We start from the raw sequence: 27472 nt of genomic DNA on the forward strand, positions 1-27472 counted from the left end.
AGCATCTCCCATTGCAGGAACAGCTCCTGCCTATGCTGTGCTTTTAATGGCCTGGTTTAAGTGAAAAACATTCAGGTTTGAATCCTGGGCTGATTTTAGGCCTCTGTGTGCTGTGTAAGGCCAGGGTTAACAGTGTTGTTGTGTAAATCAGTCATGTCTGGGGGCTGTGACTGCAGAGCGGGATTCAGGTGGCAATAGGGGTATGGGGTGTGTGTGGATGTATTTCACCCTGAGAATGGAGCAGCCAGGACTCACTGTCCTTTCCTTGGGTGTCCCTGTAGCTGGAGAGGATGCTGGAGAACACGGCAGTGAGGGCCCAGAAGCAGCTGGTGCTGCTGCACAAGGAGGACGGGCCCCTCCCGTCCCGCACCGTCGAGTGGCTCAACATGAGGAGCTGGTGCTCTGCCCACCTGCACATCCACTGCCCACGCAGAGTCTTCTCCAAAAGGAGCCTGCCCAAGCTGGTAAGACATTCCTGCTTTGGTGCCTGGTCCCCTGCTGTCTCTCTCACCTGTAATCTGTGTGTCAAAGGGGAACTGGGCTAATCATAGTCCACCATGTTCTTACACACACAGATTTAACAATGCATTCTGCAAATCCTCTGAATTTTGCAAAGCCCAATCAAGGTAATCTTTTTTCTAAGGTAATTACAAAGATAATTACAAAGTCTTGGCCTGCCATAGTCAGCAGTCTCATTCTGGCTCTCATTATAATTTGAGCTATCATCTCCATAATTGTAAAAACTGATTTTGGAGACCTGTAAGGAAGGAAACCCCATTCTGTTATTAACAAACCCATTCTATTATTAACAAAGGATCTTTCTTAGAGGAGTCCCACTGAAATATGAGACCACACTCTTTAAATCTGTTTGGCCTCAGTTGGATTTAGGGAACAGAGATAAGGGGGGCAGGTTTTCTTTATGGATGCAGATTTGGCTTTTTGATATTCTGAAAGAGTAATCACTGTCTCAGAGTCCCAATGAAAGGTGTGTACAGGCCATAGGAGAGTCCTTCTTGTTGGGAGCATCCTTGTGCTTCCCAAAGCTGTGCTAAACATGAGGCAGGGGCAGTCTGGGATGCTTCCCAAGAACTTTAAATCCTTGTTAAGGAAGCAAAGAAATGTGATGGTGTTCACAGGGTCCCAGGGAAGAGACAAGAATGTGACTCCATGTTTCAGAAGGCTTGATTTGTTATTTTATGATATATATATATAATATTAAAAGTAAACTATATATTAAAACTATACTAAAATAATAGAAGGAAGGATTTCATCAGAAGGCTAGCTAAGAAGAAGAATGGAATGATAACAAAATCCTGTGACTGACCAGCAAGTCTGAGCCAGCTGACTGTGATTGGCCATTAATTCCAAACATCCACATGAGGCCAATCCCAGATGCACCTGTTGCATTCCACAGCAGCAGATAACCATTGTTTACATTTTGTTCCTGAGGCCTCTCAGCTTCTCAGGAGAAAAAATCCTAAGGAAAGGATTTTTCATAAAACATGTCTGTGACAAAGAAGCTCTATAGGAAATTCTGTAGTACCCCCAGCAGCTATAGAAGACTCAGAGAGGCCACTAGAACTGTTTGGGTGTTTCACAGCCCTCTGTTCCTTTGAAGAAGAGCTGTAACAGAATCACTGACAGCTTCAGGCTGGAAAGGACCACTGGAGCTCCTTCAGTCCCACCTCCCTGCTCAACAGGGTCCCTGGAGCAGTCACTGGGATGGTGTCCACAAAGGCTTGGAGAATCTCTAGTGAGGGAGATCTCAGAGCCTCTCTGGTCTCTGTCCAGTGCTTGGTGACTGCACAGGAAAGAAATTCTTACTGCTGTGCAGGTGGAACTCCTGGGCATCACCTCCTGCCTCTTCCTCTGGTGCCGTTGCTGGGCCCCACAGAGCAGAGCCTGGTCCCTGCACACAGGGACACACAGGGCTGAGGTCCCCTCTCAACATTGTCTTCTCCATGCAGTGACCGTGCCTGGCTCTCCTCTGCAGGTGGAGATGTATGAACGTGTGTTCCAGAAGGTTCCAGACCGTCACTCTGACTTCTCGCGCCTGGCCCGGGTCCTGACGGGCAACGCCATCGCGCTGGTGCTGGGCGGCGGAGGGGCCAGGTAGGGCATTGTCCTGGGCATTGTCCTGGGACTCTGGGCATCCTGGAGGGGTTCCATGGGCTCTGGGCATCCTGGATGGGCATCCTGGCAGAGCTGCAGGGGCTCTGGGCATCCTGACAGGTCCCTGGGCATCCTGGATGGGCTGCATAGGCCTCTGGGCATCCTGGCAGGGCTGCAGGGGCTCTGGGCATCCTGACAGGGCTCTGGGCATCCTGGACGGGCTGCACAGGGCTCTGGGCATCCTGGCAGGGCTGCAGGGGCTCTGGGCATCCTGACAGGGCTTTGGGCATCCTGGATGGGGTGCACAGGGCTCTGGGCATCCTGGCAGGGCTGCAGGGGCTCTGGGCATCCTGGATGGGCTGCACAGGGCTCTGGGCAGCCTGGCTGGGCAAGGAGCCCCTGCCCATGGCATGATGTGGGACAGGATGGGCTCTGAGGTCCCTCCCAATCCAAAGCACTCTAGGATTCTGTGCTGGTGCATCCCAGATCCAAGAGCTGTCCCTGGGCTGGGGCAGATCCCTCAGGGTAACAGATCCTGGGACACCAGCACTGCTCTGCAGGCAGCATTTGTGGGAGGAGACACTGAGGAATGACACAGACTTAGCCTGCTGTGGGGGTTTGTGCAGAACTTCTGCAGAAGGAACATGAGTGTTTGTGACCTCTTGAGGCCTCTCATAATGGTTTAATACCAGGAGGTGACCAGGGCACCAAAGATGACGTTTCTTTCTCTTGGCCTACACTTTGGATTTTTTTCCCTTATGGATTCTTATATTAGGAAATGGCTCACAGTATTTCAAAGCTCTTCAAAGTTTGAGCAGTAAGAGGAATTATGTCCTCTAATGGAGAATGTTCTCATCTTTATAATCATCCAAACCCCCAGGTACCCATACACTTTGACAGCCTTACCTTACAGGAAGGGTGTGTTTTTGCAGACACAAGGACAGGGTGTGTGCTGAGCACTCTGTTAGAATTCCATCTGAAACCCCAGCGAGCTTTAGAAATAAATTACTGCTGGCATTTTCTTTGGAATCCTTTGTTACTTGGAGAGTTTTCTGTTGAGACAGAATCGAGTCGCCCTTTGTCTCAAGCGAGCGCCGCCTTCGTTGTCTCCATCCCTGTGTTCTTGAAGCCCTGCTTTAAAGGAGTGCTTTGAAATACAGCTCTCAGAAAAATAAACCCCCTAATTTGCACGCAGTCTGTCTGTTTAAGAGCACAGAAATATCACATTTCTGTCGTTGGGCCAGCGCGTGCTTCAGGGGAGCCGTGGCTGCAGGGAAGGCTGGAGCTCCTTTGTGCCAGCTCCTCCTGAGCAGTCACTGGGGCTGACACAGCCAGGGCTGGTTCCTCCAGTGTCTCACAGGTGCCTTCATCCTGCTCCCTTTCACAGCCCCTCACCTGGGCTGGTTTTCAGGATTTCATTTCTGAGACAAGCTCTGTCCTGTGAAGACACAAAGCAGAACAGCAGAGGGGAGCTTCTGTTTTATCTCAGTATCTCAGGAGGCTTCTCATCCACTGATAGAGAGCATTTGTGCTTTCTTATTTGTTCCCAGCTGATATCTCTGCCTCTACCAGAGCCTGTGTCATGCTAAATATGTGCACTCCTGTACTGCTGGCAGCACATTTTGCTCCTTCCCTTCCTTCCTTCTCTAACATTGCTGTAATTTTTGCCAAACTATTTTTTTTTTGTTTGTTTTTTGTTTCTTTTTATTCTACTACTTAATTTGCAAGCTCCCACCTGCAGGGGTGCAGGATCCCAGGTAAGGAGGAGCAGGGTCACTGTGTTGGTCCTGTGCTGTCCCTCTCTGCAAAGCTGCTCTGCTGCTGTGTTGGCTTTGGGGTCTCTGGATGCTCATCACCCATTCAGCAAGGAGCCATGGGCCATTAGCCGTCTCTCTGCTCATTTCTGCATCCTGAATGGGGAGGACTTGAAGAGGATTAAGGGCAGAGTGGATAAATGGGATATTTAAATAAATGGGATGTTTCTTCCTTCTCTGAAACACTTTCTATGCCACAGACTGAGATGCTTGTTCAGGGGTTCCAGGCTGGCACAGGGATGGTGTGAGCACTGTGTTTTCCCTGGGAAGGTACAGAATGCTGTTCTGGTCGTTAAATAATCATCTAAATTGTGGTTAGATAAAGATTTTTCGAAGTGAGAATATAATTAAGACTGGGGAAAAGACAAAATTGCTCTTAACCATGTAAAGATTCAGAATTACTCTGAACCTCTGCCTTTGGAAGGGCAAAATAAATTCTTAGATTGCCCATTTCTACTAACAAGGGAATTTCAAGAGATTAGATTAGGTACTTAAAATCATCCTGTGGTTAAAGCACAGTCAGACTGAGAATGTCTTTGTGGGTCTCTGCACAGACTGTTGATGGCCTTTGGATAATAATTACATGAATATCCTCCCACCTTGCTCTCAGAGCAGGAACCATGCAGGTCACACAGGCAGGGAGAGGTGACAGTGACAGGGGCTGGCTGGTGGGTATTTGTTCAAGGCATTGTGTTCTGTGACTCCAGTAATATCAATTATTTAGTTGTTATTTTGGGAATGTTTGTCTGGCTTCCCAGTGACAGGTTTTAGCAAGAGCAGCTTCCCAGTAATTATCGTTGTGGTTTGTCATGACAAAAGGCTCGTAGGATCTAAAGGTTTTCTTTCTCCTACCAGCATAAAAATAAATCAACTTGAAGTGATATGGTTCTAAAATTACAGTGCTTTGCTTTTGTTAAATGCTAACTTAATTTTAGATAGAAACCTTGTGGAGTTTGAGGGAAGGAAAGGGGATTTGGGTTTAGGAAATTAATACCTCTGAGGTGGAGTTGCAAGAATAATGACACATCAAGCCCTGCAACAAAGGCATAAACCTTCCATAAATAATTGTCCTGACCTTTAGCCCTCCCACGCACAGCCCACCCCTTCTCTGGTTAGCTGTGGTTGTCTCAGCAAAGATGTTTGAAAACTAAAATTTCTAGGGAGTAAATAATAATTACAGAACTATCTGGGAATCCTTAAGGCTTTGGGAGAAGAATGTGTTGAGCTGTTTAGAATCACAGAGTATCCTGAGCTGGAAGGGACCCACAGGATCTTTACTCCTGTCCCTGCACATCCCACCCTGAGCATTTCAACCTCTCCTGAGGAGCTGCTGTCAAAGCATATTTTTAGATATTTCATCAGGGCATCTTGTAATTTCTCTTCTTTCTGTTTAATTTTCTTCTCAAACTTATTATCTCACCTCAGCACTTGGTGTGTCAAGTAGCTGGGTTTTTTTGCACACAGTTTTTTCTTGCTGACTCTACAGATATGGCTCGGACCATTTCATTTCGGTGAAGTGGCTTATTTCAGCAACTTGTCCTTTCTGCCTTTCCTTTGTTTCCAGCTCTGGCCCTCTGGAAAGGGAAGATAAAAGCAGCAGTGTAGGAGAAGCAAATTCTGCCCTTTTTGTTATGGGATCTCTGTGTCTGATGAACATTCCTGTTGTCTCCTGTGTCTGTCTGTGCTGCTGCAGCCTGTGCCACGTGCAGGGTGCTCACACTCCAGGCTCTTAGAGAGGGAAAAACAGGCACCTGGTCACTCATGGGCTGCTGCTGAGCTCCTTAAAGCCTGGCTTTATCTTGCTATTCAATGCCTTTACCCAGGGGTGAAGAGGCTGGGGGAGTCCCTGAGAGGCAGATCTCCATTGTTCTGCTCTCAGGAGATCACGTTTGCTCTCTGCACTCTGGGTTTGACTCTGGGATTGCAGGGAGAATAAACCATGGAGGATTTGCTGTGGCTGTGAGGTTTGGCTGCAGCTCCAGCTCACTCAGGCAACTTTGAGTAAAAACTGTCAATCCTTCCTCCTGTCTCTGCCCAGACACTGATCTGTTCTGCAGGAAGGCACAAGGAATTTGTTTGTCCTGCCAAAGCCCTGGCACAGGCAGGATGGCAGAGCTGCATGCAGTGCCTGGAAGGGATGCACAGGTACAGGGGGGCAAGCAAGGAGCAGGTGGGATGTGGTGGAAACTCACATGCATCTCCAGGAGCTTCTGTTTGGAAGCTGAGCTCAGTGTGGCAGCATTACTTGGGAGGGTTTTGCCCCTTTGTGTTCTGAGCAATCAGGGCAGAAAAGAAATGATGCAAAGCTCCCAACACACCATAAGGAAAAACTTTCAACAGATTTTGAGAACTTGAGAAGATCATGTTCCTTTTCTGCCTGTTGGTGCTTTTAGCCTGCAAGTGTGGCTGGGAGGTGAGGAGCTCTTGCCTGGGAACAAACCCTGTGCTGCTTCCCCCGCTCCAGCCTGCTAAAAGAGGAATCAGCTTTGGGATTGATGGCCTGATGTACCCATGTAAAACACTTTAAGACAAGTTAGTGCTGTGCTGTGAGATCTGATATTCCTGCCCAGGTTGTCTGGGGAGCTCTGGCTGCCTTCAGCAGGCACAGGGATTGGTGCTGCTGCTCCATGGCTGGTGACACAGCAGTTTAATTCCAGAGCCAGCAGTGAAGTGCTGGCCGAGCTGGCAGGGTGCAGAAGATGAATCTGCAGTATGCTCATGTGTGGAGTCAGAAATGATTAATGAAAACACCAGCAGGTTTTGGGGGTTGATTTGTTTTTCTGTTTGGTTTGTTACTCTAACATGGAGAGGAGCCTTAAAGCAAAGCCCTTGTCATCCCATCTTGGTTGAGGGCAGCTGCTTCTTAATTCTGTCCTTTTCTCATACTAGCTGGTAACAGGCAGGGTTTGGTGCTTACCCTGTTACTTAGATGCTCAATGCCTCCTCCTTAATTGGATTTTGCCATCTTAGCTCTGAGAAACTTTCACTTCTGCACTGCATGGTGCAGGTGTGGTGCTTGGCAAGAAGGTCACTGCAGGTAAAAGAAATTTCTTTCTTGTCTCCTGTGAAATTCTCATCAACTTTTTTTCCTGAGAGGAGTCATGAAGCCACTGTTCTTTCCCTTGCTTGAATTTGTTAAGGAAAAATTGACAAGCTGACAGAATTAATGAGCATTTAAATTCTCATCAGTGTAATGTGGTAATGTAACAGTGGTAATGACTGAGGAATGTGCTGCAAGGAAAGGAGGGTGGAAATAGCACCTCTGCCTTTTGGGGCTGTGTTTAGTTCTCCCAAGGTCAAGTGGCAGCATGGGAAGGTTTTGCAGCATGGGTTTCTGTTTTCAGCACTGCTGCTGTGGAGAAGAGCTGAGATCCATTGTGCAATGTCATCTTCTGCTCCATGGTCCACAAAGGCAGAGAGAAACACAGGAGGGAAAACAGGGGAGACTGCAGAGAAAATATCAAAGCTTAGTGGGGGTTTTAGGGCCTAATAAAGGTGATGGCCCCTGGGTCAGGACCAAGGTTTGGCTCCAAGGGGTGGAGGGGGCTGCCTGGTGGGCCAGTGGGAGAATTGACACCTCATAGCCCAGCTTCCAGTGTGCAATGCAACATCTGAAGAATGAAAAGCTGAAATTTGAGGTGGAAATGCTGCTCCAATGACAAAGTGCTGTCCTTGACATGGACAATTTGCTCCCATGGGCTGACAGCTCCCTTCCCAGGCTGCAGCTCCTTTTCCTGTACTGTGGTTATGAAACCCTGGGGTTCAGTCTTGGGCAGTAACAGAACCTCCCGGGGACACTCTGAGGTTTTATGGTGCAGGTGCTTTGGAATCAGTTCCAGCAGTTAAGGAAGATTAATTCTTATTCCTCACCTAAGACAGGTAACTGATGATAGGAGGCTTTTTACCCCTATCAGGAGGAGAAGTGTGTGCATGGATGTTGTTTAAAACTGCCACTGCAGAGCTGCAGAACTTGGGATGGAGCTGGTGGGCTCCTAAGATTGATCACTGAACCTCAAATACAGGGAGGGAACTGGAAACATGAGGGCAGTTACTTTCTTAAAGTATTAAACCTGACCAGAGGCAGGCAGACAATGTGAACTCAGGGTGTGAGGGAGGAGAGGGGAGGAATTTGGTGCCTGAAGGAGGCAGCTCCAGAGAACACTTGGAAAACACAGCCAGAAACACAGAGCAGTGCTTTCCCCTGTGGGATCCTAAAGACACTCAATGTAGAGATTACAGAAGGGATGAAAGAAAATCCCATGGGAGTTTCCTGGGCTCCTGATGTTCCTCACATAAATTGGGACACAGTAAATGTTTTTCAGCTCCTTTGCTGGGTTCAGGACTTAACATGGACTGAGTCTGGTGAGGGGCACCAGGAGGGATCTGGGGTCTCTGGAGCCCAAGTGCTGTCATGACCAGTTCCTTGTGCTGGAGCATAAAAGAAATATCTTGAGAACTTCTCCACTCCTCCATTTCTATCTAGATAATACACAACATATTTTCCCTTTTTTTTTTTTTTTTTTCCCACCTGGCTGTGTCTGCCAGTCTGCAAGTCTCTTTTCCCTTTCTAACACATCCAATCCTTGAGATTTCTCAGTTTCTTTGCACTGTTTTTACTCCACACTCATTCCTTCTTGTCTTCTTTACATCTGCCCTTTAGTTCCTTTCTCAGTCTTTGCTTTCAAGTCCTCTCACAAACGGTGAGATTTTCACCTGTTGTGAAAAATGGCAATTTTTTGCCATCCTGGTGTGTCTCTGTGTGTCAACAGAAACACACTTGGCTTTGAAATCATGCAGTGAGCTTCAGAGCTGCACCAGGTTTGCAAATAGGTTATTCATGGCAATGTTTAATGTTGTTTCCAGTGGTTTATAATGGGGCACAGGTATCCCCTTCATTTGGAGTGCTCACAGTGCTTAAAATCCATAGGACACGGAGCTGGCAGCTTGAGATGTAGAAAAATTGGATGCAGGGTTGTGTTTTTTCCTGAAGTGCTCAGAAAACAGCCTGAGAAAATGCTTGTTCTGAAGTAAATTATGGAATAAAACTGTTGCTAAAGCCATTGTTCATTGTGCCCTTGGCTAGGAGAGGTTTGGAAGGGCAGCTCCAGCCTCTCCAGGGTGCTCCTGGAGCCTCTGGCAGCTCTGAAGGGTTCAGTCCCTGGGGAGAAGGGACAGGCAGGGAATTGATGGGGCTGAGGGGTTGAGGGAATGGCGGAAAGCCTCAGAGCTTTGGTGAGCCACACTGTGGGCATGGGCAGGTCACCCTCTGGAGCTCTGAAATGCTTCTGGGACACTTAGGGGGAAGAGAAACACAAACCATCACCAGGAGGAGTTGTTTGGGGTTCCAGCAGGATGGTGTTATCTCAGAATGGAAATGGATTTTTGCTGCTGCCTCCTGGGTTGGATGTGTGTGGGGAATTTGCTTGAAACCATCGTGCCATCCAGTTATTCTGATGGGGTTGACTCTTCACTCCAGCAGGCAGAGGGTGCCCAGGTGAGCCCCTGGGCTGGCTGGTGCAGTGCCATGGTCAGTGTTTATGGAGAGGCTGCTGAGGGTTTGTGTGGAGGTTTGGGGGTGTCTTTGCCTCCCCTGGCAGGGGGGCTCTGGGTGCTGGGCTCTGCTGGTGGCTGGCCAAGATCCCTGTCTCCATCCAGCCTGGTGTCTGGCAGCCCTGGATGGAGCTGTCTGGCACAGGCTGGGCTCTTCTGCACTGGGTTCTCACCATTTCCTCATTGCCACTTACACGAGACAAGAGCAAGGAGTTTTTTTCTCTCTTTTCTTTCCCCCTGATGCAGTCAGGCAGCATCCCTGAAATTCCTGCTCCATTTCCAAGTGCTTGCTGGAGGTACTGGGCTGGCACATCAGGGCTGTGCTTTCCTCTCCTCTAGCAAGACAGGTCCTGAAGAATATGTGCTGCTAAAAGGATCCCATCCCTCATCCTGATCTTGCTCTGAAGTTCCAGCAAATTAAGCAGAGATATGAAAGGAGCTTGAAAAATGCTGCTTCTCTGGGTTTAAATGGAAGAATCAGGCTTGCTGTGCAGTCTGTCAGTGCCCAGTAACAGCTGAGGAAGCAGGATTTCTGCAGCAGGGAAATATCAAAATGGTACAAAAGGGGCTCAATCTGCTGTGTGTCATGGAAAAAAAAAAAACAACACTGCAACCTCTGAATACTTTAAATATCTTTCCTCCAGTTCCTGCTCTTCAAAGTAATCCCTTTGTACACCAGGCCAGTCTGTCTTTAGACTTTGGAGAGGCAGAAAGTTGGCAGCTCTGAGGTTAAACCTTGTGGCCTTTGCAGTTTTCCACTTCATGGCCAGCCTGGACTGGCTGGGGGCATTCTGGAGGCTTTTGGTGACCTGTGTTATGGGTTTTGGTGTGTAGATAAATGTCTGTACCTCAGTGCACAGTGGGGTGCAGTTTCTCTGTGTGATATCCCTTTTTGGGGCTCAGACTGATGCATGGGGGGTTTCAGAGCTTGGGATTGCTCCTGCAGGTGCTCAGGGAAGTGTCCTGTGCTGGGTGTGTGTGCATGAGTGGAGCATCCATTGCCATGTGCAGATAAACCAGAGGGAAAGCTGAATTCCAGAGTCAGGCTTCTGGATTCCCAGCATCTTTCAAAACCTAGATTTGCTTCCAGGGCAATATTCAGGTGTGAGAACCCCAAAAATTCCTCTAGCTGCCCTAAAAAGCTCAAGACCCAACCCAAAGAGCTCAGAGACCTTAACACAAAGCCCAAGATCCCTATGCCTTTGATTTAACCCTTTAAAAAACCAATTACCAACCTTTATATGAAAATTTACAAGCCACAACAATTTAAGTAGAATGACAGTGAATTTATCACAAAGTGAAAAAGTAAATTTTAAAGATTTTAGAATAGAAGTTCAAAAAACAAAATAGAAGAATCGGAGCATGTCCAGCCTTTCTCCTTCTTCTTCTTAACCTCAATCTTCTGCTGTGATGTTGGCACTTTTAGATTAGAGTAGAAGCTCACTGTCTAACATGAGTGATGAGTATTAAAAGTAATTGTAAACACTGTATATTGTAGCTTTTAGTATAAATACATAACACCACCCTGAAAGCAAGCAAAGTGCCTTAAACTGTCTTGCTGAGCAAACCTCAGCTAGACAAGAAGAAGTATTTTATAGATAAGATACAATAAACAACCTTAAAAGTGAGAACTGAAGAGCTTTGACTCCTTCTTCAAGCACCAAGCTGAGTAAAGAGACTGGTACATATCTCAAAGTCACTCTAACCAGCAGAAATTCTGAAATTGAGGAGGTAAAATAACAGAGAAGCAGCAAAACTCTTTATAAAGATAAAACTGCACCTTTGACTTGGTGTTTTACTTGTGCTGCTCCTTTGGAAAGGCCAGAGGAGTAAGGTAAGGAAGGTGGGCTCCTGCTTGGAGAAGATGATGATAATTCATGTTTGGGTATCTAATTTGAGTCTTATCCAGGTCAGCCCTAGTTGGGTTGTTTGAACAAACAGAAAACAACCCCTAAAAATAAATCAGTGAGTTTATTTGCTGTTGTAGAGCAAAGCTCCTGGGACAAGGCTGGAGCTCCTGTGGGGCCTGGGGCTCTGTGTTTGCAGATGCTTGGGGAGAGCTGCAGCCTCACTGCTCTGGGAGGCTCTGCTGGGATTTCTGCAGGGAGGGACCATCCTGGGTGTGCTCATCGTGGTTAAATCGTGTTTGTGCAGGGTTCAGAGCTCTGCCTCTGTCAGCTGGGGAAAGGCACAGCCTGTGCCTGCTCCCAGAGTCCCAGGCCTGAATGCCAATTGCTCACAGAGCTGTGGAGCAGTGTGGCCATCACGTGCCCACAAAATCACATGGATTGGCACCCACGGAATGCTTAATGGTCTGATTTTTCCTTTTCCCATCTGCAGCACCTCTGTAATTGCTCATTTGCTCCCATCTGCCAGGAGGTTGAAGGTTATAACAGCTTCTCTAAACTCTCCAAGCAGCAGGAGCTTGGGAGTAATCAACTTCAAAGGTATTGCTTAAAAAACCCCTAAAATTAATTAAGCACGTGGTTTAGTTGGACTCTCCTGTCCTGATCTCCAGTCTTTCCCACCAAACTCATTTATTCACAGCAGTGCCTTGATAAACAGGTGAAATTAAACAAGGAGGTGGTGGAGTTGTGGGTCAGCTCTTGTTGCTGGTTTTCCACCTTTTTTATCTGGTGTAAAATCATGGGCTGTGTTCACTTCCCATGGAGCAGCTGTGAAGCTCTCCAGGCTCTCCCTGTGCTTTCAGGAGTATGGTTCTTGCATTGCTGTGATTTTAGAGAATCTCTGTCCAGCCCTACCTGGGCAGTGAGCTTTCCTGTTAAGAAAAAGTAAATTCTCAGTTCTATTCCCTGAATGCTTTGGTCTTATTTCTGCAGCTTCCAGATGTTGTGCTCAGAATGGGCTCTTGCAAGGCTTTAATAAATGTCTCAGAGGGGTGGGGAAGGAGGATATATTTGTTTTCCAAAGAAATTATCTTCCTTTGCAGATGAGAACTGAATTGTTTCTTGGCTCAGAGCAGGGGACAGGATTTTGTGTCATCCCCAAGTGGGTACAGTTTGTCATTCAGCCACTTCCCTGCTCCTGTGCCCCTCTCCAAGCCAGCTGGGATCAGAAAACAAAAACCTTGGTGCATTTTATAATTTACTTTGGCTATTTTGTGCTTTTCCTCCCCTCCAATGCCTTCCTCCTGTATCCCTTCCCACCCCAGGGCTGGGGAGCCCTGACAGCTCTCCTGGAAGGGCTGAACACATTTTGCTCATTTATTTCTGTGTCAGGCACAAATCTCTTTGTTTAAAGCTTGTTCTAAAGTTAGTGTATAAAGCAGAAACAAGATCAGGGCTATAAAAGGACATTGTGTTTGGATTTTCTTGCAGGAAGAGGATTTCACTGGGCTTGTGATGAGTAGGAGATGCTTTTTCTGCCATTTGTGCCTGCCTGGCACAGGGTGTGATCTCTGCAGCATGGCAAGGCCACAGGGAAATGGTTCCTGAGCTCTGGCTTGAGGAGTTTTTTGGGAATCTGAGGGCAAAGCTAAGTGGGAGAATGGAATGAGGTTGTTGTTAATGGAGGGGAAGACAAGAAAAATTCAGGTCTCTGGATCAATATGTGTGGGCTGTGGAAGGGAAAAAGCTTCCTCCAGGGCAGCTGCTGGGAGAGATCCTGCTGGTTGTTGGATGTTAGCATGAGAACCCAGTAATGTGGGGTTATTCCCTCTATTTACCTTAGAAATGGTGCTTAGTTGATTAACAGTTCATTAATGTTGTCAGGATTGGAAAGTTCCCTGTAAGGGCTCACGTAGAACTGCAGGGATCAGGGTGCTGTGCTCCTTTGGAGCTGGCAGAAAATCACTGCAATAATTCTGGCTGATTTATGATTCTGGGAAGTTTTATGGTCAGGAAGGCTGGGAAATAATGTTATTGGAAAGATATAACTGGAATTAGATTTCAAAGCAATGTTTGGGTATATTGCTGCTGCTGCAAGAGCTCGAAGGTGCCAACTGGAGATAGTCCAGTTGCAACTTGTAGCAGACTTGCTCCAATTCTGAGCCAGTGACTGAACCACTCAATGCCAGGATCAGGCACAAAAGACATGAAAAAATGCTGCTGTTGGTGTAAAGAAGAGGCTTTTCTTTGTCACCTTTCCTCCATGTAGCTCTTCATAAACATAAACAACATCCAATGTCCACTCACCCCAGTACAAGGAACAGCTCCACAATGACTCCAAGAAGGATCTGGAACCATCACCACCCCTCAGGTAATGGTTCTGTGGTGCTCTGAGAGCTGCAGGCTCAGTCACCAGGCTGTTTTGGGATCCCTGAGGTGCCAGGGTTCCCTGTGTGCTGCACATGGTGGGTTTCAGGGTGTGCTGTCCTGTCCTGTGGGTTGGAAGCTCAGGCACCTTCAGTTTGTTTTGTGCTCAGAGCAGGGCTGGGAGTGGTTGCCCAAGGCAGAACATTTTGCACATCTCCACAATGGACACAGTAAATACAAATTCATAGAATTGCAGAATGGTTAAGGTTGGAAAAGACCTTTAAAATCATTGAGTCCAACCATTCCCCCAGCACTGTCCAGGCCAGCACTGACCCCTGTCCCCAAGTGCCACATCCATGTGACTTTCCAACCCCTCTGGGGCTGGGGACTCCAGCACTGCCCTGAGAAACCTGTGAAGGGCTGGACAACCCTTCCAGGGAAAAGCTGGTTTTATGGCTTTGCTGCTTCAGGGGTTTTCAGCTTCTGAGGGTCTCTTAATTCAGGTTTGTTGGGCTCTAACGGAGCTTAATAAACTCCCCTTGACAATTTCTCTATTTTCCTGCCTCCTTTGCCAGATTATTCCATCAGGAAGGAGGGCTGGAAGCTGTGTGCCACTCTGAGGAGGCTTTGGTGGGAGACACAACAGAGCTCTGCAGCAGCCATGCCTTAATCCTTCTTTAGGCCAAGGAAGCAGCATCTCTTCAGAGCATTCAGGGAGATGTCCTTCACCCTGCTGAGTCAGTTAGGAGGAGACATGGGGCTGCTCAGGCTGGATTCCTCTTTGAGCCCAGCTGCCTTTTTGGAGCTGACATGGGCTTTGGAGGTGGTTGAGCTGCAGCCTTGCCTGGCTGTTCCCTTAGTGTCCCCTCTGGCTGCTCCCAGTTTGGGTTGTTCTTTCAGACACAGGCAGCATCCTGCTGGTGTGGCTAATGGGGGAAATAGTGGTGCACAAAATACAGGTTTTGTATTGATTGTGTTTCCTTCAGCCCCTGAGCAGGAGGACAGCCTGCCTTCCTGCTGGCACTCAGATCTGGGGTGTCCTGCTGCACTGGCTGCCTTCTCCTGAGGCAGATCCATCCCAGCTCTGGCAGCACGTGCAGGGCTGGCACATGCACAGCTCACAGGGGAATTTTCCTTTTATCAGTTCTGCTCTGGCCTTCGTGCATGCAGTCACATGCCAGCAGCACTTCCCCAGGGGATGAAAGCAAGGGCTCATTTCAGCAGCAGGAATTTTCCTGCAAGACCTTCTGGCAGAAAGGCTGAGCTCCGTGTGTGTGCTGTGCTGAGGTATTTAGGGAAGCAGGTCTCCAACCTCCTCTCCCTGCTTTGTGGTCATTTCTTTCCCAGAATCACAGAATATCCTGAGCTGGAGGGACCCACCAGGATCTTCAAATCCAGCCCCTGTCACTGCCCAGCCCCCCCAGCAGCCCCACCCTGGGCACCCCTGGCAGCGCTGCCCAAAGGCTCCTGGAGCTCTGGCAGCCTCGGGGCCGTGCCCATTCCCTGGGCAGCCTGGGCAGTGCCAGCACCCTCTGGGGGCAGAGCCTTGCCCTGAGCTCCAGCCTGAGCTGCCCTGGCCCAGCCCCAGCCGTGCCCTGGCTCCTGTCCCTGCTCTTCCCCTGGAACTGCAGTGAGGTCTCCCCTCAGTCTCCTCCTGTCCAGCTGACCAGACCAAGTGACCTCCTTGTGGCCATGAGTAGTAAACACGGAATGTTTAAACATTAAACAAGGAGTTTAGCCAGCACAGCTAAGGAGGCTCATTCAGCAAGGGGATCATGATTTGCTGGGTGCAGACAGCAGCACCTGGGGCAGCTGATGGCCAGAGCAGCCCCTGCTTTGTGTTGCTCAGGTCAGGCTGAGGCAGGGCAGGGCTGGGAACAGAGCCTGGCTCTGGCTTCAGCCCCTCCTCGAGCTGGGTGATGCTGGCTCAGCTCTCTCTGCAAAGGGCATTTGTTGGGGAAGATGAAACAAGAAAGCCTTATAAATATGATTGCCTGGCAAAAGATTTTGAGAATATGGAAACTATAAGTGAGATTGAAATGAAAGCAAGCTTTGAGATCCCTCAGTTACTGAACAACTGGAAAACAATGGTGTGGCCAGCTGAAGGTGATCCCCTTTTGATAGAACAACACCCTCTGCTTGCAGACAGGCCCAAGGCTCAGAGCAGACCCTACAGCTTGGCAGGAGGGGCCCAAAGAGGAGTTTGTAGGGTTTAAAATGTAACACAGGATGGTAATGTAATGATTCTTATAGGCTGTGTGTAAATGCTATAGGATTTGTATCTTGTACTAGATTGGTTAGTGAGAATCAGAATATTCAACACAGAAGAAAATTTATTGTATTGTAATGGGAACCTTGCCTCTCTTACCCTCTTAGCTTTTTTACTCTCTTTGCTCTTGCCCCTCTTGCTTTTGCTCTCTCACCCTCTCATCCTCTCTCCCCCTCTCTTCTCTCAGTCCTGCTCTGAGCTGTGTTTGGCAGCTCCCAGCAGGGCCCTGCACCCAGGCCCTTTGCAATGAACCCCAAGTTCCAGCCCTGGCTGCAGAGATCTCTCATCTCCATCCATCCCCACCGTGCTGACCCCCCGTTACTCCTACAGGCATTAATGAATCAGGCCTGTCCTAGGCACTGAGGACAATGGAAAAGAGTTTCTGTTCAGATCCTGATTGCACCTCCTGGGCAAATCTTTGGGTTCTGATAGAAATTATTTGAAAGTCATTTTGTAGATCATTGTTTCTATTCCCCTTGTCACTGTCCTGGGGCAGTGCTGGTCCTGGCAGGGGAGGTGCCTCCATCCAGCTGCTCCTTCAGGCAGCTCTAGGGTGAGGGGAGCTGCATGTGCAGCTCCAGGGACACTCTGGGTGTCCATCCCCTCCCTGGGGTGCTCCTTCCTCCCGTGTGGCAGCACTCCCCTGTCCCTTTCCCCTGCAGTGAGTGGCACTCAGCTCTGTGTCACCTGGAGGTTTCCCTGTCCCACGTTGTCACTGCTGTGCAGGTACAGCACTGGCAGGAGTTATCCCTCTCCCTTTGTTCTCCTCCTGCCCAACAGTTGTAATTCCACATTTCCCTAAGCCAGGACACGTCCCCTGTGAAATTGGGCCTGGTATTACAAGGATGCACAATCCCTGGGGTATTTCTGCACCAGTCCTCTGGCTGTGAACATGGATCTTGCTCCTGGCTCAATTCCTTTTCCTTTTCAGTTTGCAGCTGCCCAGTGCAGCTCTGTGGGAGCCCAGGGATGCTGGCAGAGGGGATCAGTGCCTGGCAGGTGCTGGTACACACTTCCCCTGGCAGCCTGCCCGTGTTTGTGGAGCTGGGAAGTGCCCAGGACAGAACCAACTGCTGGAGTTGTTGAGAAGTCCCATGTGGTAACGTTGCTGGGGCTGTAATGGCCTAAAGCTGTAGGGACAAGGAGGAAAAATCCCCATTTCTGTCTTTCAGGAGGTCAGGACCAACTGGAGAAAAGGGTGGGCTCAGGCACATTTGACTTTTTTCAGGATGTAATTTGCAAATTCCAGCAATGTTCCTGCTCAGGGTGTTGGAGCTGGAAGAATCAGCTCTGTGGTTGTGTATAAATGAAACATAATTTAGTCAGGCAGCTTATGGGAGGTTCTTTTACAAGCAAGAAAAGGACTTTGATTCCCATCTTGCTTTGTGATCAGTGAATCTGTTGGAGATCTGTGGCTGTCACATTAGTGTGGTATTGGCAGGGACTCTGTGGATGCACCAGGAGGGGATGACTTGCCAATAAAAGTAATAATGATCTTTTGTTATTCATGCAAAGGCATCATGCAGCAAAATAGGAACAAATCCAGAGTGCTCATATCAAATCCTTTGTATTTATGGATGTCTGAATTGGGAAAAACAGTTAAAGGGAGAGAATCCAGTCTGGAGCTACTCATAGTCTTAAAATTGCCCTCCAAGCAGGAAATACTTTAAGGTGCCCTAAGAAAGGCACCTGGTGTGGGCTGTCTGCAGAGGGCAGGAGGTGCAGGGATAGCTCTGCTCCTTGTGGAATATCAGGGCTGAGGCAGTGGGAAGTACCAGGCACGAGCAGCAGAATGCCAAAATAGCTGCACTCTAAAAACCTAAAAACAATGGGCAGGAAAAAGTGTAATTCCTTTAACTCAGGGCATCTTGAGGGAAGAAGCAGTAGGAGAAGAGGAGAAGGGGAATTTGGAGAGGAAAGTGAAATGAACCATTTTCTGCTCTTGGATTGCAGCAGCACGGATCTGTCATTGAAGTCATTTACACCCAGGATAACCACAAACCTGTCCCAAAGCATTTCAGCAGCTGGAGGGGATTTATTTGGATGGAAAGAATGTGCTCAGCATAGCTTGGCCAAGTGACACCTACGGTGGACTTGGCAGCTGTTAGCAAGTATTTATAGGATGTAAACAGCAAGGGGAAAGAGGATGGAAATAGAGCAAACTGTGGGGGACAGAAAATGGGATGGAAATTGGAAAAGGAAGTTTATTTTACTGCTTTATGGCCTAGACTGCAAAGCATCCATCCAGGTGGGATGAACTAATCAAAAATGCTTCTTATTCACTGGACAGAGCATTGGAAAGCTGAGGCTGGAGCTTTGGGCTGCTTGGAAGCACAATTTGCCTCCAGTGCAGTGTTCTGTGGTTCTGTGGGATAGGCAGGGATCCCTCTCCCACTAGGGGATAAAAGATCAGATGTGATCAGATGTTCATAGGATCAGATCAAAGGTTCCACCTCTGCTCTCTCATTTCTGATGGTGGGGGGCAGCAATTAGCAGCTCCTGAGCCTCCTGAGCGCCAGCTTGCACCTCCCATTTGTCATGTTTAGTAGCCACTGACAGCCTGGTACCTTTGATTCATCCTTTCCACATTTAAATCCATTTGTGATTTGACCTCTCCAGCATGTGGTAACAGTGGCTTCCCCAGTTTGTGCTCTGTGTACACCTGTCTGCAAATTCTTTCCTTTCCATTAAAATCTCTGCATGGTGATATCATTGCTGACCCTGCATGTTTCCCATCAGTCAGGATCTCCCCAGTCAGTGATTCCAGTTTACTTTCTCCTCCTGTGAAGTCCATCTCATATTCTGGTCACCTTTTGTGCTTTTCTCTGTCATTTTTTTAGTTCTGCTCTTTGTTTGGGTGAGAGGTCTGAGCTTGCTTGTGGTTTTCCAAATACTGGCCCATCCTGGATGTGTATTCTTATGTTTTCTGTTTTATTCTTGACCTTGCACTGCACAGTAGGTTAATATTTGTCAGGGGATATCCCCAGGGGTTCCCAAATCCATGTGAGCAGAGCTGGATAAGAGCTGGTTGCTGCAGGGGCGTTGCTGCTTCTGTGTTCCTCTTGTCCCATCAGCACTGAGGTTCATCTCTTGTTTATCACCTGTCTCCATTGTTGCTCAGAATTCCTTCTGCACTTGAAATCAAGGAATAAGTTTATTTTCCTGAAGGAATTTGTCTTATCCTCAGAAGTTGACTCCTCATCTGCCCCTCTCCTGGGCTTGTGTGCCGCCTCAACCTCTGCCCTCTCATCACTGTTTGTCTCTGCTTGCTTTTGTTTCCACCTCCAAATTTCATTATTAATCCATGTGGTGCCCCTTCCCAGTACCCCAGGCTGGCTCAATTTCTGTGGAGAACCACCAGGAAAGAACCTGGTGGGAAGGCTCTGAACCCCAGCCTTTCCTGGGTGCTTTGGGGGACCCCACCAGACTCTGCTCCCTCAGATCCACGCTGACGTTCCCCTCGCCCATCCACCAGCTCAGCTCTTGGCTGCTGTCATCTCCCTGCCTTCCCCAGTGCTCCAGGCTGCGTGGTCGTGTTCCCTCAGCTCCTCTGGGAGTCTCTGGGAGGATTCCTGCATTCATAATGTTTGTTCCTGGCACCGGGGCTTGTTCAGCAAGAGGTTGGCAGCTCAGCTGGCGCGGGCTCGGCTTCCTTAGAAGGCGCCATTCATCACCAGCCTTGCACTCCTCAGTGACTGCCTGGCTGACAGTGGCTCTTCTCTCCCTTCCCTCCCTCCCTGGCACAGGGGCTGCTCCCAGGTGGGCGTGATCCGGGCGCTGATCGAGGCTGGCATTCCCGTGGACATGATCGGGGGCACGTCCATCGGCGCCTTCATGAGCGCGCTGTACGCCGAGGAGCGCAGCTACAACCAGATGAGGATCAAAGCTCGCCAGTGGGCCATGGTAAGCACTGGCATGGGAATTCCTGCACTGGAATGTGGATTCCCTTCCCTGGGAATGTTCCCTCCACTGGGAATGCTGAATTCCTTCCACTGGGAATGTTCCTTCTGCTGGGAATGTGAATTCCTTCCCCTGGGAATGTTCTCTCACATGGGAGTGCTGAATTCCCTCCCATGGGAACACTGAATTCCCTCCCCTGGGAATGTTCCCTCCCCTGGGAATGCTGAATTCCTTCCCATGGGAATACTGAATTCCCTCCCATGGGAAGGATGAATTCCCTCCATGGGGAGTCCTGAATTCCCTCCACTGGGAATGCTGGATTCCCTCATGAGAACACTGAATTGCCTCCCATGGGAATGCTGAATTCCCTCCCATGAGAACACTGAATTGCCTCCCATGGGAATGCTGGATTCCCTCCCATGAGAACACTGAATTGCCTCCCATGGGAATGCTGAATTCCCTCCCATGAGAACACTGAATTGCCTCCACTGGGAATGCTGAATTTCCTCCACTGGGAATGTTCCCTCCACTAGGAATGCTGAATTCCCTCCATTGGAAATGCTGAATTCCCTTCCATGAAAGTGCTGAATTCCTTCCTCTGGGAATGCTGAATTCCCTCCCCTGGGAATGCTGTGCTTCCTTCCCCCAGTGGAGCCAGGCCCAGTCACAGCAGGGCACGAGCAGCACCCCAGGAAGGTGCAGCCTCCTGAAATTCAGTGTGTGTGGCACAGAACAAGCCCTGCCCAGCAGTGATGGATCACCTGGAAAAGCTGCTCCACGTCCAAGGAGTCAGGAGGCAGCTGCCTGGCTTAGCTCTGCACCAATCGTGGTCACACTGTCAAGGCACAGAGATGTGGTCTCAGTGTGCTCACCTGTGGTTATCTTTGTTTTATCTTCTATGTGCTGGGGCCTGTTTCCTTTCCAGCTCTCAACAAATGTGTTTCTGTTTTGTGTAATTCTCTCTCTTTCTCACATGCTGTCATGTGTCAGTGGAACTGAGTGACAGAGGTAATCCTTCTCTAAATAACTCCCAAATGTGTCACTCCTGGTCCTGCCTTGCACTCCACAGCACTGGGACTCTGGGTCAGGAGAAGGTCCTAACTTTCAATATTTAGTACAAACAAAAACTTATTTTCAAAGTTAACTCAAGTTTTGGGAAGGTTGTTTTAAATAGTGACTTCATTGGGTTGAGTTTATTTATCATGGAATCAAAGATTGGTTTGGGTTGGAAGGGACCTTGGAGATCATCCCCATTCCACCCCTGCCATGGGCAGGGACACTTTCCACTGTCCCAGGGTGCTCCAAGCTCCATCCAGCCTGGCTTGGTTTTATTTATTGATCAGATGTTGGATGAAAACTGTCCCAGGTGCCCCTGGTTCAGACCGACTGAAGGTGAGGTTCCTTCTGAAGTTTGCTGGTTGTAGGTTTGTATTCTTCACATCAACCCCACATTTTCCTGTAGATTTTCTTACTGAAAATGAAACAACATAGGGAGTTTCATAAATGAGATTAAGAGTCTTAGGTCTTGGGTTTCAGGGGGAAACAGGACCCTGTCCTTGGCATGTGGGCACTGTTTATGTCTCCCAAGGATCCTCTAATCTGCCATGGCTTTGCAACAAAAGCTGTCTCTGTGAAGATGGATTGTGTGAGGGACTGAAATGCACATTGAGGCCCTGGGATGTTTGTGCTGTCCTGGTGGGCAGGGGCTGTGGGACTGATTCACCTCCCCATCACTGCTTGCCAGAAGAATATGGATTTTATGCTTTTTATTTAAGAACTGCCTGTGCCTGGTTGGCTTGGGAAGCACCCAAAACATAAACTGTTGATGATCCAGAGCAGTTTGCTGCAATCACAAACCTGGGGGAGGTTCAAGATTAAAGACAAAAAGCCAAATGCACTGAATTGTGTCAGACCTCCCTTAACCTTGCTCTCTCTCTCCCACCTTGTGTTTCCAGGGCAGCATCTGAATGGGTGCTGATTCCTCCCAGCTTTCCCAACCCCCAGCACTCTGGGGATCTCTGCCCTCTCTCCCAGCTCTTGCCTAAGCTGCAGCCATGGAATTTCCTTCTGTGCATTTGTCCAGAGGATTCTCTTCCTGTTTGTCAGGTGTGCAGGGCACGAGGCAGAGCTGGAGATGTTTCCCGGCCTTCTCAGGAATGGGTTTCTCATTGTGGAATCACAGTCACTCTTATCAGGAATACTTGAAGATGAAATGGAGGCATTTAATCTGTTGATTAACTTTTGAGCACAAATTGCAAAAGCTCAGAGAACTTTTCACAAGGTAAAAGGCAATTTTTGGCCTGGGGCTGTTGCAGGTGTTGGTGCCTTGAAAGCTGCAAATAAGTAATGGGAGAGGTGATTGACCTCTGCTAGAGCAAACATTTCATCTTATTTATGAACAATAGATTTTCATGAGGACTTCCATGAGTGTTCTTGCAGGTCCATGTCCAGCCCAGAAATTGTCTAAGGGTTTGAGGAGGACAAAAGCAAAGCCTGCTCTGTTTGAGGCCCTTCCCAGTGGTACTGGCAGTGTCCAGCACAATGGCTGCAAACTGAAGAGAGCCATGAAATCCCCTCTCCAATATCACAGTGTGCAGAGTTTAGGGCATTAGAAATCTTTTATCAGTGGCTGTTCTGAGGTGTTGACTCTTGTATGGTGTTAATGCTGAGCAGGGAGAGGGGAAAGGAGCCCCAGTGTGTGGAAAACAGCCTTAGGGAATTCTTGGGAGATCCACTTGAAGGGACTAAAGGTGAGAGAGCTGAAATATCCCCCAGATAACCCCCAACTTCCCAAATGGGACCTGCCCTGCTGTCCCCAGAGCAGCCCTGGGGTGGCTGTGCAGGACATGCCCCAGGAGCAGCCAGGCAGAAGGGCTGGATGGATTCCCTGCTCCAGGACCTGCTGCTCCTCTGCAGCTCTGAGCCTGTGCTGGGCAAGGTTATTGCTGAGAGCAGCCTGGGAAATGTCTTCACTGGCATGGATTACTTAACTCTGAGCTTTTCTTATCTCTCTGTTTAATCCATCAGGCTGAATGCTGTTTGTCCTGCATTTACTTCTCTTTTTGGTATTTTTAGCAATTGGCATCTCTCTAGCTGTACACTTGGTGCTGGGAGAAGGGATATTTTTAATGGGATGTGTTTTCTGCACCTAATGAAGCAGTGAAGAAATAAATTACTCTTGTCAAAATACAGGGGGAAATATGAAAATTCCCAGTCAGATTAGTTACTGTTTATTGTCTCCATGTCTTCTGCACCTCTATTTTACCAGCAAAGTGAACAAGCCAAAGCTTTAGTGTTTGCAGACTGTTGTTTTATTTAATTGGAGGATTAATATCTCAAAGTAGAAATATTTCACACAGATGGAATATTCTTAGAAAGAAATACAGTTATAGATGTGTGTGGGGCTAAAACACTGCTCCTAATGGGGATGGGGGCTGGCTGGGTGGGACACTGCCACCATTTGCTGCCTGTCACTGTCTGGTGGCACTGACAGCTCCAATAAATGTGGGGGTTGTGCCCAGGGAGTCAGGAGGTTCTGCTCTGAGCCTGCTCCATTTGTGCATTGGAAGATCCTGTGCTTTAATGGGCAGATCTGGCCAGAAATGAGTCCTTGGTTTTTCCCTGTCATGCCAATTCTCATCCAGCCCTGAGTTATGTTTTTATTGTATTGATTTAACATTTTTTTTTCTGTGGGAATTCCTTTCCTTGTTTTATTGAAACTTTTTAGGTGATTGCTGAGAAGGCACTACATGATCTTTTGAGTAGTTTAAAAAATACTGGATCTGTTTGAAATTTTTGTTGTTTCATAAGTTTTCCTATAACCTTGGGGGTTTTTTATAGTCAGGAAGATTGAAAAATCCTGGGATTATACTGGCTTTTCACACCAGTTTGCCACAATGCTGCATCAAAGAACAAAAGAGCCAGAGATGACAATTCCTCTTGTCCATCATCACATGCCTTTGCTCTTGTCCTGCTCTGTGAGCAGAACCTTGTCCCTTCCTTGCTGAACTTTTCTATCCCTAGGGTCACTTAAAAAAGATTTTAGGATTGAAGGTCTTTTTAAAAAGAAAGCTCATCTTGTAGCAGAGCTGTAGTAATGGAAGTTCATGAGAAGCCTTTATGTATTGAAAGGAGGATTATAAAGAAGATGGCGGGAGAATTTTTATCAGGGCCAGGATAAGAGGCAAAGGAATAGATTTAGACTGTGATAGGACAAAAATTTTTATGATGAGGGTGTGAGGCCCTGGCACAGGGTGCCCAGAGCAGCTGTGGCTGCCCCTGGATCCCTGGCAGTGCCCAAGGCCAGGCTGGGCAGGGCTGGGAGCACCTGGGACAGTGAAAGGTGTCCCTGCCATGGCAGGGCTGGAATGAGATGAGTTTTAAGGTCCTTCCAACCCAAAAAAATTCCACAATTCCATGACCTGCAAGCCCTGAGAGCACTGGCAGAGCTGGCTCAGGGCTGGGCTTCCCATCCTGGTGGTGTTGGGATGAAACTCTTGGAGCTGCTGGAGCTGATCCCAGAGCTCCTGTAGGAAGTGGAGCAGGAGGCAGGAGGCTCTGTCTGCCTCCCCAGAGGGTGATCTTTAACTGAATTTATCTGGGGAACAGGAGGTGCTTGCAGCTATTCCTGGAAGGCTGAGGGAGGCTGTTGGCCATCAGCTTCAGCTAAAGGGCATCTTCCAGCTCTGAGAAATGGGAATATTAAGAATAACTGTTATCTGGAAGTATTTTGTCCATGGACAAGATCACTGAGAAATGTGGAGGCTCAGCGCCATAAATATAATTTGCAACAAGGGAAGCCCAATGGCTGCTGCTGAGTGGGTGAGGTTTTTCTTCAGTATTAAATAAAGGGCTCTTTGTAGATGCCTCTTCCCCTGATTTAATCATTCTGAAGAGACCTGATCCCTATTTTAGGTGCAGCACTAATTCCATCTCCCTCTGAAGCTGTGGGTAGCAGTCTATAGTTAGGTTGGCACACTGTCCTCAGCACATCAAACCCAGAGTGAGGATGTGAATGAAGCTTCATCCTTGGGTTTGTGCTCAGCCTTTTGCATTCTCCCACACTTCCTGTTCCCATCCTTCTTCTTAATGATCATTTTTTTATCCTTGCACTCATTTTCTCTGGGCAGATCCCTGACAGAAATTTGAAAGCAGCTGGACATGGCAATGCAGGCTGATCCTGCTGCTCTGAAATCACTGCAGAGTAAAGCCAAGCCAGATGTTGCTCACAGCTGCTCTAACAGCTGGCAGGTTTGAGGCTGTTCCATGTGTCTGCCTGGGAAGGATGCCCTGATCTCTGAGAAGCTGTTAAATTACAGAGAACATGTAGAGAAAAGATATCATCTCATGGAAATATTTCATCCAGTGAAACCCTATTTAATTTGAAAGGAATTAATTGGGTTTTGTGGTCTTCTTTTACATTTTGACTATGGTGTAATATATTAAACATTGAATTTTGGTAAGATTTATTAGGATGGCCTAGTTATGGGCAAATACTATGGCCATAATGCCATAAAGTTTAGGGATTTTTCATAATTTTCTCTTGTAGGTCAGTACATAGGTGTAATAATGCTGTTGAAATGGAGAGAAAAGGAATCTGTGAAAGCTTAATTCCAGGATTTGTGTGTTAGAAGGGTTGGTGTGCAGGGACCTGCAGTGCTTTAAGGAACCTGATGTGGTTGGGTTTCCCTTGCTGAGTTTGTAGCAGTTAAATGCTGGGTCCATAACACATCCCAATACCTGACTTTGGGAATGACAAATAATGGAGCCTGCTCCACAGAAAGGGTTTAAAGCTCTATGAGATGTGCTTGACTGAGCCTTGTTAGAGTCCCAGAGAACCCCAGACACGATTCTCTAAATTCTTCCACTGAGGCACAGAAAAGCTTTGAGTCTGGGAGAAAGATTGGGTGTGACCCCCAGATGAGAAGAGATGGATGAAGCAACTCCTGCCATGGATTTTTGGGTTCCTTCCCACACCACTGCACCACACAGGTGCTGTGGGAAGGATAATGGAGAGGAAGACAACTCAGAACATCTTTTTTTTAATAGAAAAACTGTAAAGGCTGGAGCTGCAGCACCCATGGCCTCGTGCCCAGGCTGAGGGCTGTGCTGGACACGCTGCTCTGGGGCTGGTGTGGGGCACAGGGGGCAATGCTCCTTCTGGCAGAGCTTTATTGCAGGGCTTGCTCTGCTTTGGGGTTTGCTAAATGTAAATTTACCACACAGGGAGCTCCTGCTTGTAGATTTTGTAGTTGTATTTCTGTCCCCTCAACACTTTCTGCACTTGTGATGCTTACAGCATGTGGGCTCTGAACTCTGGAATTTGTTGTCTCTGGAATTGCAGCCTTTATGCACACATTCCTGTGCATTCTGACCTTTGAAATGCCTTTTTTTTTTTTCTTTTTAGGTTATGAACTCAGTGTTTAAGACTATTCTAGACTTGACATACCCAATAACCTCTATGTTTTCTGGAGCAGCTTTTAACAAGAGCATCAACAACATCTTCAAAGATAAGCAGATAGAGGTAGGTTCTTTATTCACCTTATGGACAGGAAATTATGTCCCTGTGTTCTGTTGGAACAAAAATAGCTTTTTTTAATGCTAATATGGAAGTCTGGAGCTGTTGGGTGACTTAAAATGTGATGAAACTGTGAATGTGGTGATCCATGGCTGCAAGATGGAGCCTGTTCTTTTTGGTGGATTTAGAAAACACAAACTGTAGAATATTTGTAGCTATTTCAGTTTGACAATGGGATCTCATTGTCTGAGAGAAGAAGTGAAAATTGTGACACTGAAGAAGAACAGCTGAGACTGCTTCATCATTATTTTCCTGCAACTCAGGTCTCAGAGACCTTCAGGGCACACCAGAGAGAGGGGCTTGAATTGGGCTGTGATGGCTTTGGCTTTTTTGAATTTTAGTTTTGAAGCTGGAGTGAGTTTTTCTGAGCAGCCTACTGAAAGCTGTAACAATGGCAGAGTCCTTTGTGTCCTGGTTTGCACCTTTTTGTTGTTGCTGGGTGTTGTGGGGTCCACCTGAGCCAAGAGCCTCCTTTAGAATGCACCTCTCCCCCTTCCCTCAGCAGCAGCAGATTGTAAAGCACATTATCAGTGTTTGTCTTCCTGCATTACCCTGCTGAGAGAGTGTTTGGGTAGCCTTGGAATTTCACCTGATGTGCAATTTTAACCAAATTATTCCTGTGTTTGCATCCTTGTGATGAAAGATCATGTAGCAAATTAACACTGTATATACTTTAAATATATTTGGTAAAAATAATCCAAAACATTCCCTACCTAAATGCAAATATGAAAGTAAGTGATTAATCATCATGTGGCTGAAAATAGCAGTTTGCTGTGCAGAGGGGATGGTGCTGGAGACAAGCAGGTTTTAGAGACTCCTGGAATCATCAAGGTTGGAAAAGGCCTCAGATCCCTGAGTCCAACAATTGCCCCAGCACTGACAAGGCCAGGACTGACCCCTGTCCCCAGGTGCCACATCCACATGGCTTTTGGGCATTTCCAGGGATGGTGACCCCACCACTGCCCTGGACAGCTGTTCCAATGCCTGACCACCCTTTCCATGATGAAATTTTTCCTGCTGTCCAACCTAAACCTCT

The 27472-nt window shown here is 47.8% G+C and overlaps 1 protein-coding gene across 2 annotated transcripts in view; it reads left to right on the plus strand.

The window, feature by feature from the left end:
* PNPLA7 (patatin like phospholipase domain containing 7) overlaps positions 1 to 27472 on the plus strand; it is a 135930-nt gene that overhangs the window by 86092 nt on the left and 22366 nt on the right. For both annotated transcript variants that reach the window (XM_059486427.1, XM_059486428.1), the window contains exons 25-28: positions 282 to 464; positions 1994 to 2112; positions 19706 to 19862; positions 26266 to 26382. In XM_059486427.1, the coding sequence (XP_059342410.1) occupies positions 282 to 464; positions 1994 to 2112; positions 19706 to 19862; positions 26266 to 26382 (576 nt within the window). The remainder of the gene's footprint in view (positions 1 to 281; positions 465 to 1993; positions 2113 to 19705; positions 19863 to 26265; positions 26383 to 27472) is intronic.

This window comes from Ammospiza nelsoni, chromosome 20 (genome assembly GCF_027579445.1).
Source record: "Ammospiza nelsoni isolate bAmmNel1 chromosome 20, bAmmNel1.pri, whole genome shotgun sequence".
NCBI classification, from domain to species: Eukaryota; Metazoa; Chordata; class Aves; order Passeriformes; family Passerellidae; genus Ammospiza; species Ammospiza nelsoni.